Source organism: Paramisgurnus dabryanus, chromosome 19 (genome assembly GCF_030506205.2).
Source record: "Paramisgurnus dabryanus chromosome 19, PD_genome_1.1, whole genome shotgun sequence".
NCBI classification, from domain to species: domain Eukaryota; kingdom Metazoa; phylum Chordata; class Actinopteri; order Cypriniformes; family Cobitidae; genus Paramisgurnus; species Paramisgurnus dabryanus.
The window spans coordinates 12,609,800-12,625,579 of NC_133355.1; the positions used below are offsets into that span (position 1 = coordinate 12,609,800).

General features: G+C 36.1%; 1 protein-coding gene across 3 annotated transcripts; it reads right to left on the reverse strand.

The window, feature by feature from the left end:
- Positions 1-70: 70 nt before the first annotated feature.
- Positions 71-4,932, reverse strand: LOC135779082 (CKLF-like MARVEL transmembrane domain-containing protein 8). 3 transcript variants are annotated; one of them, XM_065289744.2, is made up of 9 exons: positions 4,627-4,932; positions 3,269-3,309; positions 3,142-3,184; positions 2,929-3,048; positions 1,541-2,803; positions 1,201-1,374; positions 1,014-1,112; positions 827-908; positions 71-745 (listed from the first exon to the last, which is right to left on the reverse strand). In XM_065289744.2, the coding sequence occupies exons 1-5, from the start codon at positions 4,771-4,773 to the stop codon at positions 2,723-2,725; spliced, it is 432 nt and encodes a 143-aa protein (XP_065145816.1). In that variant the 5' UTR covers positions 4,774-4,932; the 3' UTR covers positions 71-745; positions 827-908; positions 1,014-1,112; positions 1,201-1,374; positions 1,541-2,722. The 3 variants fall into 3 exon arrangements, with proteins under 3 accessions (XP_065145816.1, XP_073668898.1, XP_065145812.1); XM_073812797.1 differs by having other exon boundaries at positions 1,201-1,298; positions 3,142-3,309; XM_065289740.2 differs by having other exon boundaries at positions 3,142-3,309.
- Positions 4,933-15,780: the final 10,848 nt, after the last annotated feature.

Consider the following 15,780-nt stretch of genomic DNA (forward strand, 5'->3'; position numbering starts at 1 on the left):
GGTGGGGAAAAAAGGAAACGGATGAAACGTAACTGTGTCATGACACAGGAAGACTTTTTTTGCTCAACACTTTCACAAATTGTCAGGTTTTTATTTCTTAATATGTTGTCTTAAATACAGAACCAACCAGAAGAATGAGAATATATAAAAAATAACATTTTAGTAACACAAATAAATACTAGACTAACAAATCATCAATGTCCTTCTGAAAGCCTGTATGCACAAATTCACTCTTTTTCAAGAAATTGGAAAAAGTGTATTTTTTTAAATGATTACTTATTGTGTTGTCTAAGTTGACAAGCACTTTTTATCTGTTAAATAATTGCAAAATTCACTGAAAAATATAAAGGGTGACCCATTATAATGATTTATGACAAAAAAAATCACATAATAGCCTATGGCGATACAAGATTTTGGAAAGACACGACAAAATACATTTCAGAATTGTTATGACCCACAGGCAAGTTTTAAGATATATGTAAATGTGATATGTGCAAATTGTTGTATTTCAGTGTATGAAAAGTGCAATGTTTAGATTTATATTAGAAATGCGATGTAGACCTTTAAATCACAAGTAACACTTACTTAATTAGATTTAAAGACACACAAGTTGTTTACCTACATACAGCCACAAAGAATTTGACCTCAATTTATTTCCTTAGCACCCTTTAGTTTGAAACTTGAATAATTCAGAATATTTCATACATTTCTGAACCATCTTGAAGATTTCTTTATACTGGTTGATCTAAAATAAAATAAAAAAAAAAAAGGTTTACTATTTTGTTTCCCTAAAAACAAGGTAGTAATGAACTAAAATCCAACTTACTTTCAGGTTTTGAATGGCGGGTGGCAAAATATGAGAACATTACACTTCCTGCTATAAGATACGACACAAGTAAACCACAAACCTGAAACACAAAGTGTTTTGAGAAATGGTTGTTTCACTTTCAGTTATTTACATATTTTATTTCACAAGCTTGTCAATTTGCAAACATCATTTTTGAGCAACTTACCGAAGCTGCAACTAAAATGGGAACTTCACAAGATTTTACAGCTGCTACAATGGAACCAGTGGTGACAAAAACGAATCCCAGTATATCCAATACAAACTCCTTTATAAACAAATACATATATTAAATGTATAATGAAATAAAAGAATACTGTATAACTATGGTTTAGTATCATACAACAGCTACTTACAACTACAGTCCACTTCACAAACTCTATTCTTTTCGGAGCTCCAAAAACCGTGAGTAATAAGAAAAGTGCGATTGCCACAGAGTAACCCAGTGTGACCCCTTCAAAGAAACCATAGGCATAAATGCTGTTGTACCATGTGCTGTGAACGCACGCGAACGCGACAACGAGAATCACCTGCGCCAAAAATAAAACATCTTGTCTAATAATCTACTAACAACGTTTTTTTGTAGTCTTATATTTAAAGTTCACACAATAGCGAATAAGAAGGCATTAGAACCCTTATCGTAATGAATTGAACGCATTGGTCAGTTGTGTGCATTTCGTGAATTAAATAACTTACGAGTTGAACGATCTTGAGGATTCCTTGGTATGATTTTAAGTGCCCAGGATCTAAAAAACCCACCATCATTCATTCAAGTGACAACAGGCTACGAGAAATGAACTATACACGAGTCAAACACGTTATAAAACTGTTGAAATATAAGCGAGCGCGTCTCTGTCACGTCGCTCGCTACCAAAGTAAATGACGTCATGTGGGCGTAGTGCGTTGCTTAATTTTACTGAGTTTTTTTCTCATGAGTTTTTTATGATTCATAGGTGTAACGTATGCTAGCATGAATCACAAGTTAACTGGAAATGGCTGGTGAGGTTTATCTCATCACATTCATATACGGAAAACAGTCGATAAGGATGTGTGTCAATGAGGGTTGCTCAGAAAGGTCCTCTATTCATATGGCCCAGGGGAGATGGGAGTCTGATCAATTTTAGGAATATGAATAATTCCAAGATATAAATATGATCCCAATTCAGCATAGGGAGACATTTTGGAAAGTGCTACATTTCTAACTTTGCGGGAACATTTTGGAAGGCTCTCATTCTAATCTTCATGTACCAGGGCACAAAGTAAGGTCCATCAAGACGTGAATGGATGAGTTTGGTATGCAAAAACTTGAGTGACATGCACAGAACCCTGAACTCAACTCTATCAACAACTTTGAAATGATATAAAGGGAGATCATAAATACATATGTCTGTGTATTTAGATTGCAATAACAGTCCTTGTTGGTGTAATGTTCAGGTGTCCCGAAGCATTGAAACATAAATGTAAAAATCATTGCACGTTTATTCTTCTTAAAATACCATAAAACTTTCAAAACAATTCTATATATGTCAAGTTACAGTCCTAATATCAGGAGCATTTCCAATACATAAAAAAATGCAAATAAGGATTTACATTAAACAGCTTCAATGCACAATGTGAAATATTCAATGTCTGTTTATTCACAACTTGTAAATAAGCCTAAAAACTCCATTTAATCAAGATTTGTATGTATTAAAATACACTGTGATGTACTTTGTGCAAGACTAGTATTAGATTACATTAAACATTTTACAAAAGCAATACAAAGCAGAAAAGTACAAAAGCAAACATGTTCATTTCTTCAGTTTTAATAAAAGACAAATCAATAATCTTAAACATTTATCGAGCCATATTTTTAAAGTAACCAAACTTTAACCAGCTTTATTCATCTCTGCTCTGCCAGGATTTGAAACTGAAGAATGCACTACCAGCATAACTCAGAGAAATGAGGAATGCAAAAAACTGGAACAGAGATACAAAGAGAGACAATCTTTAAGACAAAGTAAAATGGATTTAAATGCTTTTATTCTGTAAGTAAGTAGTAGTAAGAATGTTATGACAAATGTAGATCTCAAAAGGATTATTACCGTTGAAGCTGCCCAGCAGTTGTAATCATGATGACCTTTGGCATCATGATCTATCATTGTTGCCTCAACAATAGCAGCCGACATGTACAGTAAAGCCGCACTACAGTTAAAAACAAGAACCTGAGAGAAAGCAGAAAACATCAATTAGTTCTGCAATGTTCAGGTAACCAGCGCCAATGTTTCGTAGACTTATTTGCAAAAAACTACACTCACCACTGTTGTCCAGGACTCATGTTGGATTTGCCTATTGGTCAAGCTGATGATGAGGAGGAAGAGCGTGAGAAGCCAACAGAAGACAGACACAAACATCACCCATCCAAATTCAGAAAACCGAAAATACCGTGTGCTTGCGATCAGAGTCCACACCAAGAGCCCCAAAATCTGTGGAACAAAATACACAAAATTTAATACACAAATTTAATCCTCTGATGAAATAATACAGAAATGTTTGATATATAGCCTCATTTTGCTTTTTATGTTAACAGAACAACAATCAACATAAAGTTATCATTAGCAGAAATCATTATTATACCAATAAACTGCCAACTCCTTATTTTTTATATCATAAACCTAAAATAAGTACACTAGTCAACATTTGAAGTAGACCGAAATGTTTCCTAAAAAGTTGTTCTTGTCTTAGGACAACATTGATGAACATTTTTATTCACTTCAAATGTTGACTAGTATAGTTTTATGCCAATGAGATGCCACTGCTATAGCCAACTTGATTTAAAATGAGGGCAGAGAACTCAACATATTAATAATGGACTAATAATAGATTGTCATGTAAATGCATACACATACAATTATATACACAATCCCACTTCCTCTAAAACACATTTACATTTTCTTATCTTCTGTGCACTCACAGTTTCATTGTCAGATTCATGTGAAAACAGCAAAAGGAGTTTACATCTTTATTGCTAGTATTGACACACACAACTGTTTATCCTGTTTTATGCAAATATTTAGCAAAAAATCAGGTCATATGTTAAATAAAATAGCCTTTGTAGCTAGAAGCCAACTACTTCCTCCTGAATATAGAGGTCATTAAAAGCAGGTGCATTTTTGCATTTACAATGACGGCCAAAAATTAATCATGGGTTTAGATTTGCTACAAAACCATGCTTGTATTGTAAAACCGTGGTTTTGCCAATGGTAATCATTTTCCTAAGTAAGTTGGATTAATATGGTAAAGCATCTGACTTGTTTACTTTATGGGTGTTTTAAACTTGAGATGTGGTAGAGCCTCACTTTGTTTTGGAGACAACCTTTATGAAATCAACCATAGTTTTATTATAGTTAACCAAGTGTAACCATGATTAAAGACAATTTGTAGTTTACTACAAATGCATGGTTAGGCTATACTGTGATGAGGTCATTGTAAATTTGTGGTTACTAGCTTCACTACACATATAACCAAGAAACTACTGTAGTGAAACCATGGTTAATGTTCGTAAGGGGAGACTAGCCTACATTCGGTTGCCTAGCAACCACGCAGTCCAACGCACTTAGCGCTCCTCAACAAAGCGCTATTCTGCTCGTGCAAATTCCAATGATGGTGCAATGGGAGAGATAACAGAAGTGATCCACACAGAAACACAACGACACAACAGCAGACATTTCTCCTATCGAAACGTAAAGCAAGCCTGTTGCATTTGTTTCTACGTCATTTAAAAAATAGTTTAGTTTACTTACAACTTCAACAACGATGAGGTACTTGGGCATGTTCTGCATGAACTGTTTGTCGTACCACTGAGTCCCTTCTGTGCTTGAATTCCTGAACTCCCAGTAAGAGGTACTGCTGGTGGTTATTACAGGTCTGGAGTTGGGATTCCCCGCCATGGTCTTTGAAAAAGTCTTATGGATACAATCCTAAACTGCTTCCCAGGTAATTAATTTGTAAGGTTCGTAATGTCAGGGACACGAGAGAAGGGTAGCAGCACCATCCTTTTTAGTATCCCCTCTGCAACATATCATCAGACTTGGTTGTATGTTAATATGCTACTTATTTGAATATTGAGGTTGCAGATGAAAGGACTCCGCCCACCGGTCACCCCATCCTCCACTCGCTACATTGCAGCAATGAACTTCCTCTTAATGAAAAAACACTTTCGGTAAACCAGGTAAGAATAGCAGAGGTGGTAACACATTCACCTGTTACAAATTAAATTTGCATGTCCTCCAGAGGACATACTTAGAAAATGCAGAGCCCGCAGTAAAGGTGAAATGTTTGTCATTGTAAAATAATGCAGTGTTATCTTACTACAGCACTTTGTGTTAGCCACACAAGGTCATGGGTTCGATTCCCAGGGAACACACATAGGGTATTATTAAAATTGCATTGCATTGTTAGTCGCTTTGAATAAAAGCGTCTGCCAAATGAATAAATTAGAGAAAGCAAATGTTCTGGTTGGTTTACTGCGTTAAGAGCATGACTACAGGTGTTTAGGGCAGGGCAGCCTTATCCCTCACAGCCAAATTTTTGATCTGAACACCATCAGAAATCAACCAACGAGCTCTCATCTAATTCGCTAATTCCCTGTATATAGATTCATTATTATTTGGGTAAAAGTTGATTTTCTATTTGATTACAGCAGTTTGTAATAGTGTAAGTTGAATTACAGTTTTTCTCCATTGGTTTGGCTCATTTCTTGAAACAGAAATTACATTCTCAAAACTCTAAGATAATTTGGCAAAACATTCTTACAGTTCAGCTCAACACTATAGCTTGCTTGCAAAAGCTCATATATTTCCCAAAACTGTTCACTCATGCTTCAAAACTAAATTCCTTTCCCATATAAAGCGTCAGTGCCACAAAAATGGCAAATATCCTTCTCAACTGCTTTGGCTCATTTCTTGAAACAGACGGACATTCTCAACACTCTTGGTGCTTTTGTCAAAATAAAGTGGATGGTTCGGCACAACACCATGGTTCACCTGCAAAAGCTCATACCTCTGCCAAAATAGTTCACTCATGTGTCAAAACTAAATATCCTTCTCATTTTAACAGTCAGTGCCCCCAAAATGCATCGTCCCTTTGGCATTGTGTAAGCACTGCAAGTCGAAATGTTTAGATGTTTTGTCACTATGGCAGGGGACCATTGAAATATCTCTTATGTCCACCTTTCAGTCTTAGCCCTTTATTGACAATGGTTACTGTACTGTTTTTTGTCTAGCTAACAGAATACAATTGTGTATAAAACTGAAAAAAAAAATTGATTTTAGGGAAGAGTAGCCTCCAAGGTTTGACACCAAACATTGCACTCACACTGCCAAGGAAATTGTAACGACTTTTATTCACACACAAAGTAACTTCCATACACCAGACCAAAATAAAATATATAAAGCATAATATACTCTAATATAAACACAAAAAACAATGAAAATTATATGCAGCCTGCTGTAAATAATGCGGGAGTTTCAGAACTAACATTTCTTCACTGGTCGCTGTCCTCACCCTTCCTCTCCTGGCCACCATCCTCACCCTCCTAACCATCCACACGCTGCTGTCTGTCTGGACACAGATTCTCATCCACATCACAGTGTATATTCTCCCTTGCGATGCAACAAGGGAACAAAACGGCGTGCATGTTGCAACCATCCCCTACACTGATCTCCTGTAATATCCTAACACGCAGCGTTCATCATGGAGCAGGAAACTTTGATTTTGAGCCCTATGCTCATATATCTCCACCTCCTAGAGGAGAAAAACTCAATAGGATTGAGGAAAGGAGAGTAAGGTGGTAGGAACACCATGACCATCCTTGGATGTGTAGTGAACCAGTCCCTGATTAGCAGGCCACTGTAGAAATTCACATTGTCCCATACAATGACATATTGTGGTAGGTGAGGCCCGACGAGACCTTTCTCATTTTGAGGGATCAAATCAAAATGAAGGCGGTCCAAGAAGATGAGGAGCATCTGTGTATAGTATGGGCCAAGACTGGGGATGTGAGTGGCCACACCATTCTCAGATATGGCATCAAACATAGTAATATTGCCCCCTCACTGGCCTCGGACATCCACCGTGGCCCGGTGGGCCATAATTTTATGGCCACGTCTTCGGCCCTTGCCCAGGTTGAAGCCAGCTTCATCCACAAACACGAGGATGTGAGGGGCCTCGTTTCCTTCCAATGCCATTATTCTCTACAAAAGCGTAAACTCCTACTTTGTTAGTCAAGTTTTAGTTTTACCTGACTGTCAATTGCTGTAATAAATTTATCAAATGTTCAAAGCATTCATATATGTTATTCATGGTATTATGTTCTTGACTAATTTTGCCAGTTGAACAGACTATTGTGCATGTGATGACTCATACAATGAAATGACGCTGACACATTTTGGAGTGAACAACCATTAGACTGAGAATCAACCAATCAGTTTAGATCAACAAGATCTATTCACTTGGAAATTGTGCTAAATGTAGGCTACCTGTACTTAATCAGTTGCAAAGATGTACTGAGCTATTGAGACATGTACTTAGATATTTGCAATTTGATGAAATGAATGAGAAATTCAATTCTGTTGTGAACACTTTCCAAGTGGTTTGGAGGTTTGTCCATGTTGTTTTGAGAATGTAATTTCTGTTTCAAGAAATGATCCAAACCAATGGAGAAAAACTGTAATATGATCGCACCTTATTAAGCTTGTTTAATAATCATTATTATTATTATTATTATTATTATTATTATATAATCTTTGCTTTATCCACATTGTTTCTTCTAGCCCATGTGTATGAATGTGTACGAATGCTTTACAATATTTTAATTATGCCAGCAAATCAAAGGACTTTAAAAGTGAAATTGAAATGACGTAAAACGACAGCTAGATGGAGCCAAAATCAAAGCTGAAAGGCCAAACTCGAGATTTCTTCATAGATTGACTAAAGCAATCTTAGAGACTATATATTTGCAATCACTGTGAAGTTTTTAATAGGTAATAAAAATATATAATACATAATATACACACAAAGTAATTTTCACTTTTAATTGTTGCACTTAAGTGGGTCTAATTTTGAAATGCCAATTTAGTTGTGTTGCTTAAAAATTACTTTAATACAAATTTCTGAAATAACTGTAGAATGTAAAAAGGTAAATTTTTATGTATTTCCGAAGCACTTTTCATAATGAAAGACAACTTGACAAAAAACATTTTAGCACTAAAACGATTTTAAAAAATGCTAAATCAAAATAATATAACAGGAGTAAATGTATAACTGACATGATAAAACACATAAAAATATACAAAAAGTCATACTTTAGCAATAAAAACTATAATAAAGTGTGGCAACAAATAATAGGTGCTATAAGAAATTTTGTTTTAAGTGAGTCCTCGTATGTCTGCATAATGAGTGTATAGTGTCAGTTCTGTATACACTGAAAAAATAAAGGCTGGGTTTACTTAAAAATATATGCATCCATTTTTTAAGCAAGTATTACATGAAATTGTAAGCAATTTATGCCATTGGTTAAATTTATAAATAAAACGTGGATGCAAAAATGATGCACTATATTTTTAAGTAAATCCAGCGTAATATTTTTTACAGTGTAGGTCATTACGTAAATTAACAGTGCATAAAGACAATTATGTTTCTTAATAAGAGTTAAGTTATATTCATAGCAATAGTAAAGAAGTATATGTATCTTGATATGTATGTTTTACTGATAATAATATAGGATATACTGTTCCATTCAGACATTAATTTCCAGAAACATGTCTAAAGTGATGGACACCATTCATAAAAAAATGTGTTACATATGAATCATTAATCCATTAATATTCGGATTCATAAGCCATATTTTTCTGACGAGCACTTTTTGCTTGTGACATTTGTTGTATTAAATTAAATATTCCTCTTTGCTTTATCTTCGCTGCCTTGAAGGCAGATTAAGGAGAAGAGCTCTAATTGGCTGAAATTGGATTGATAAGCGGCTCTAGCAAATTTGCAGACTAGTAGTTATGAATTTTAATCTGTTTTAAGTAGATATATGTGTTAGAGCTGCTTCCTTAATAGAAAAAATATCAGAGAGGAAATGGGTGAGGGTGAAAACTCATGAACCGTGCAGCTTTACAGTAAGTCACTGTTTGTGTTTTAATTTCGGTGAGGTTACCCACATAAAAAAGAAAGCCATGTCCGTACAGGCCCCTCTCCCACCTGTTCTGCGAGAACAAAGGAACGAGTGCAAAGAAAAAAGATTTAGTGTCTTTGAGTGGATCAGGGAGAATAGGAAAATTTTTCTCTCTCTGTGAAATACAAAGGGGGAGACGAAAGAGGGGTGGGAGAAGCAGTCCAAACACGTCTAAGAGCACTAGTGCACAATCTAATAAGAAAGAAAATATATCTGTGTGACCCTGTCTGTGAAATCCAGGATAAAGTCTTAGTGATGAGATTTGGAGCATCAAAGTTTGATTTCAATCTTTGACACGGCCTTTAGATTAGGATGATTTAAAGTTGAAAAATTATCTTTAGCTGGGTTTTTAAAGGCAGTGTCACATATATGTAAATAGAAAAGTGGTATAGTGGTTACTCAGTACGACTTTTCATTGTTATAACTGTTTGATATCGGCAATATCACACTTGCAAACATCCTTAATTACTGATCATCAGCACATCTGTGTGTCGAATCACAGCCGTGCTGCTATTTAGCACAGCACCGCACTTTGTTTGTGTGATATTACTGAATTAAATTATGCTGACAGCTGTGTGATTTGTGTATAATTAAAGTATTTCTTCGGCTCATTGACTCCTAAATATCTTAACAGACATCAATTTTCTCAGCTAAGTTTTAATCGACGTATGTCAGTGCTTTTATTTGCTTAATTTCTACATATTGCCAAATGTTTGACCGTTGATATACAATGGTTATTAGCAGACAAGGTAACAGATAATTCCTCTCATCTGTTGAGATGTGAGCAAGCTGACAAATATAAGAAATATGTTTTTACAAACTAATAAAAAAAACTCTACATTATCAACCCTTCAATTAAATATTTGATCTAATAGTACATATGGAAATTCACTTAGTCCAATATTATTCTGTCGCGTGTCTACTGTGTGTTTAAATGGATAAATGAGGGATTGCTGTTGTCCATCATCACTCACTGTTGCATCACTGTCACTTTTGTTTACCATGATTCGAAGTGATGATTATAAGAATAAACAGATACAGGCACTATACAAGTAATTTAATAGCCTATTTTTACAAAAAACTACAAAAATATTAAAAAAGAAATAATAACTGTTATTCTATAACAACCATATGACATCATAACTAAATTATATTCAGTATCTTTCTACTTTTTAGTGCATTCTTGTGTGTGTGTGTGTGTGTGTGTGTGTGTGTGTGTGTAGGTCAGTGACACTGAGAACAGTACCAAACTTTATTATTGCATTCTTAGTGTGTGTGTGTGTGTGTGTGTGTGTGTGTGTGTGTGTGTGTGTGTGTGTGTGAGAGAGAGAGAGAGAGAGAGAGAGAGAGAGAGAGAGAGACGTTAGGGCCCCTGGGGGAACCAGAGATGTCCCACTGGCCCTCATTATCTGGCTATTTCGTGTCACTTGTGGTCAAGCATAAATATGTATTGAAAGATCAATGTTTGTGTGTGTGTGTGTTTGCTCGCTCTTAACATCACTACTGGGCCTTTCTACTTATCTAGAGACTGTCCAGACTCTGTTTACTTCAAAGCGACCCTTGATTACAGCCAAGAAGGATGTCCATTAGTGTCACAACCATTTAAAAAATACATTACAGTCTAAACACCGTCACAAACAGCGATGGCTACACAGACCCACCACAAATTATATTATTCCTTCATAATAAACATTATACGTCGCCTTCCTTAGTGTTCACATCTATAAGTTTAACTCGAGATCAAAGAAATATCATTCATATGGATGCTGTCTAACACATTTATCATACTTTGGTTGATTTCAACGCTACAGTTCAGTTTTCTACCTCGTAATAGCTGCTTCTTGGGGTTTGCCTATAATACCTCACTCAATTGAGAGCCTAACCAACCATATATCCCTTGGGAAAGAGGGATAGGGCATAAATGAGTAAGAAACCGAGCCGGCAGTATAGGCTGTTTTTCTTCTGGCCCTAGAAATCTTCTGGGACCTGAAGGGTGTGTCTGGTCATCAAAAAGGGGCGTGACCGCAGCCTCCCATCAAAAAGATATCCAATCCCCTGGGCCGAGTCTCCTGTTCAATTCATTCTGAGAAGCTGTCAGTCAAGTAAAGCTGCTCGCTTGTGGACGGTGAAGTCCAAGCATTTCTGTTCCCAATTAAATGATGGGCTTTCTCCTGAAGAACAACATATGCATAAATGCTGCCGGTCCACAAAAGGGTCATTAGTTTACTGTCTATTTCTACTACCCTAAGGGATTTTAGAGTTGTTGAATGTAATAGCCCAGGGTTATATTCGATGAGGTCATCGAATGCTAGATTTTTACATTCATTTTATGCACAGATGATGCAGAACCCACCAGGAAAATTTTATTGCTTGGAAATAGCTCTTATATAGCTCAGGAGACTTTATCGAGATCTCATGTATTTTTAATTTAGTTTTAACATTGTCTTGGCTGTTTCTCTTCAAATTTCTTAGGAGAACTTAAAAATATATACAAATGTCACAATTGTTTACATTCAGTAAATACTATTTTATAAATTATTATTATTATGTGATGAGCGCAGAGCATATATGGCTGCAGACTTAAAATTATGCTAACTTGAGCACATGTTTGATGGAAGTTTGATGGACATTTAATGCATTTGACAGATGTTTTTTATCCAAAGAGACTTACAGTGGATTACAAGCTATAAATTTTATCAGTATGTGTGTTCCCTTGAAATCGAACCCATGACCTTCGCACTGCTAATGCAATGCTCTACCAATTGGGCTACTGGAACATTCTTGATCTTTTTAAACACTAGAAGAGGTGTAAACAGTACTTGAAAATCATACTTGAATACTTACTGCAAAAAAATGACTCTAAAACAAGTTAAAAGCGAGAAATTCCAGTACTACTCATAAAAGTTTTATTATATTAAGTATTTAGCATGCATTCACGACAAATGCTCATTTTTGAAGGTAGGCTCAAATATGCACTCGTTCTTACACCTATGTGTCAGTGAAAAACAAGAAATGTCTGATTTGCGAGGAGAGCAAGCAATCATGTTTATTCCTATTATTTATCCATCCTATTATTTACAGTACCGTTTATGTACAAATATGTATAGATTTGGTAGCAACACAGTATATGTACATTTGAGGTACTAACATGAAGGCCCAGTGACAGCTAAAGACCATTTTGACAATTTTAAGTATTGCACTTTGAATAAATAGCATCAGGGACGTCACCAAAATTATAATTTTAAAGGGGACATATTATGAGATTTTTTTAAGATGTAAATTAAATCTTTGGTGTCCCCAGAGTGTGTAATTGAAGTTCTAGCTCAAAATACCCCACAGATAATTAATTACAGCATGTTAAAATTGCCACTTTGTAGGCCTGAGCAAAAGTGTGCCGTTTTTGGGTGTGTCATTAAAAATGCAAATGAGCCGATGAAGTGCAAACACTGATCACGATGATGGTGGTTTGTTGTAATTGAAACTCAATTGTGCTGTCAATTATTTTCTCTCTCTTTCTCTCTGCACTAAACGGGAGTGCTGTGGTTGGATAGTGCAGATAAAGGGGGCGGTATTATCCTATTCTGACATCACAATAGGAGCCAAATTACAATGACCAATTTTTTCACATGCTTGTTGTGAATGGTTTACCAAAACTAAGTTACTGGGTTGATCTCTTTCACATTTTCTAGATTGATAGAAGCACTGGGGACCCAATTATAGCACTTAAACATGGAAAAAGTCTGATTTTCATAATATGTCCCCTTTAAAGATCTTGGTCTTGCTAATATACCTCCTGTCGTGTGCACTCAATTTCAAGTGTCGAAAAAGCGCACCTATTAAAGGGCACCTATTTCATTGCTAAAAACAATGTTATTTTGTGTATTTGGTATAATACAATGTGTTTGCGTGGTTTATGGTTCATAAACACCTTATTTTCCACATACCGTACATTTTTGAAGCTCCAGAAATCACTTTCTTCCTGAATCACATGGATTTTGTACAACACTCATCGATTTAAAAAGCGCGGTGTGCCTGATTGGCCGGCTAATCCGTACGTTGTGTTTGGCCTGAATACCTCTGACGTCAACCGGAAATGTGACGCTCCTTACCATGTTTGAAAGATACTGTACAGCCCACCATCAGTGCCAGCGCCAGCCTAGCGCTGATGAGGGGGCGTCTAAAATACCAGAGGGGGCAATCACATGAATGCATATAATTCCCCCAGCTAGAAAATACATAGGTTTGGTACATTAAGTTTTAACGTGTTATAAATAAAACATCTCTGTAATACAACCACAAAAACTACAGCTATAGTGAGCAACATACAGAGCTCTGAACAATACAACAACAACAAAAAACTGCATACCTAACGTTACATATTACCCCCGTTACATATTACTCCCCCCACGTGGCGCCGGCCATCATGCTACCATTAGATTTTTTGTTTTGCAATTGTATAGTGATCATAATTATTTCTCGGTCTCTTTATTAGAATACAACCAGAAAATACAAGGAAATGTGTTTGTAGTATTAAAAACAGTATAACAGTATAAGCTGAAGTGTGAAGTATTTAGGGTAAACTCCCCATCCGCTTCACCAATAGCAGGCATCTTCAGGATCTCTTAAACCTAAATCAAATAAATCCTAATTTCTAATCGAATGACTTCAAGACTTCAGTCTCCTCAAAAAAGCTCAAGATGTGTTTCGTGCCAAGAAAGGTCACACTTAACATTGACGGATGCCTGAAGAAGACATTTAGTTCTGAAAATTGTTTTGTTTTTAATTTTGTGTATATTTCCTGTATTTTCTGTTTGTATCTTAAAAAAGAGTGAAAAATAAATATGGATGGACATTAAAAGCTGGTGATGGTGGCCAAAGACTTTTGCACAGTATTGTATATACAGAGACATATACATTACTGTATCCTAAGAAACTATTGTGTACATTTAAAGGTAAAGTTAACTGTTTTGTACCCCAATATTTAACTGGTACAAATACAAAATTGGTCCTTAAAGGTACAATAGATCCTTAGAGTATAATATTGTACCCAAAAAAGTACAACACTTCAATATGTGGTATACCCATAAAAGTACAAAAATTAACCACCCTAATGACAGAAAAGGTACAGTTTTAATTCTTTATTCTGAGTGTTAGATATAAAATCTGTTTTAACAGATGGAAAATGTGCAGAGTCAGTAATAAATCTTTTTATAGTGACTGATGTAGGCATATCTCAGCATGCATTTACTCTTCATCACACACAGATTGTGAGCACAAGCTTTATAACACGACAGGAGATTTGGAGCTGTGAACAGATTTACGTAACATTCAAAGATGGAGAAGCAGTTTCTCGCCTGTGTCATTCTGCAGAAGGGACACCGTTATTAAATTTGTCATATAACCATAACAACTACTTCTAAGATGGAGGAGATTAATAGATTATGCGGAAACATATTGTTTTATTAGTGGTTAAACCAAGCATTGCAATTGACATTGCCCATATTGAACAACTTCCTCTTATTATCAATCTTTGCTGCATAGTTTTTCTTATAGACATGAAAAAGGGTCTGATATTGTTTATATTTATGATGTATGGCTTTTATCGTGGAGGTGGATGATGCATGGATTACTCTGTGTGGCTTGTAAGCTTTCATTAGCAATAGAGATGCACTGGAGACAGAGATTGTCAGTCCTGGTAATCTTTGCTGTAGGGAACACAATCTTCCTCTCTCGCGCAAAGATGCACACACATAAAGGAGCTGCTTATTAGACCTGGTAGGGGAGTTTGGGAGGTCATTGGGCCATGAGATCATAGGTCACCGTGTTTGATTTCCCTGTGCACAGTCATGGGTCAGTAGGGTGTGGCTTGTGTTAAACCTGCCTGCGGCAGTAAAAAAAGAGCATCTTTCCCAGCAAAGCATGATTGACACCCCTACTGCCTCCAGCCTAGCGTAGAGAGCTGTGAGGGTCACATATACAGTATGTTTAAGAGGATCAGTGAGCTTACACACACACACACACACACACACACACACACACACACACACACACACACACACACACGCACACACGCACGCACGCGCGCGCGCACGCACGCACACACACACACACACACACACACACACACACACATACATTTACACACTGCTGGTTGAGGGTTTTACAGTAAATGGTGCTGGATATAAAGATGCTTTTGGGATCTAAATGTCAATTACACAACAAGTCATTTGGATAATTGAGTACTAAATGTGTTTATAAAGTCTTCCCCTATATAGTTAATTTTATATGTGATCTGATATCACAGTTCTGTGTTTAGCTCGATAAATTCTCATTGTGCAACATAGGCATGTGAAATTCTACTCTCACTTATCTCAGTACCCCTTTAGCTGTCTAACCCAACCTGCCCCCATTTTCTTTCCTTCATTTCAATATAACAAAGAATCAAGTTAACAGCTAATTAAAGCCTAAGGCTTAGAGATTAAGAGACACTGAGAAAGTGAGACTGAATGAGTTTTTAGATTTTTATACTGCAAAACACAAAGACAGTATAATATGCCTTTTTAGTTTGTCTTACTGTTTAATATTATGCCCATTTTTACAAGATGTAATATAAGTCTCAGGTGTGCCTAAAATGTGTTTATAAAGTTTCATAGACACATTCAGACGATCTCCAGATCTGGCGGTACCACTTTAAGCATAGCTTAGCATAATCCATTGAATC

Excerpts from the sequence above, each read along its gene's own strand:
- LOC135779082 (XM_073812797.1), bottom strand. The coding sequence starts at position 4,773 with ATGGCGGGGAATCCCAACTCCAGACCTGTAATAACCACCAGCAGTACC. Across the intron at positions 3,049-3,141 it reads ATGAGTCCTGGACAACAGTG|GTTCTTGTTTTTAACTGTAG; the intron begins GTGAGTGTAGTT and ends GCTTTCTCTCAG. Across the intron at positions 2,804-2,928 it reads ACTGCTGGGCAGCTTCAACG|TTTTTTGCATTCCTCATTTC; the intron begins GTAATAATCCTT and ends TCTCTGTTCCAG.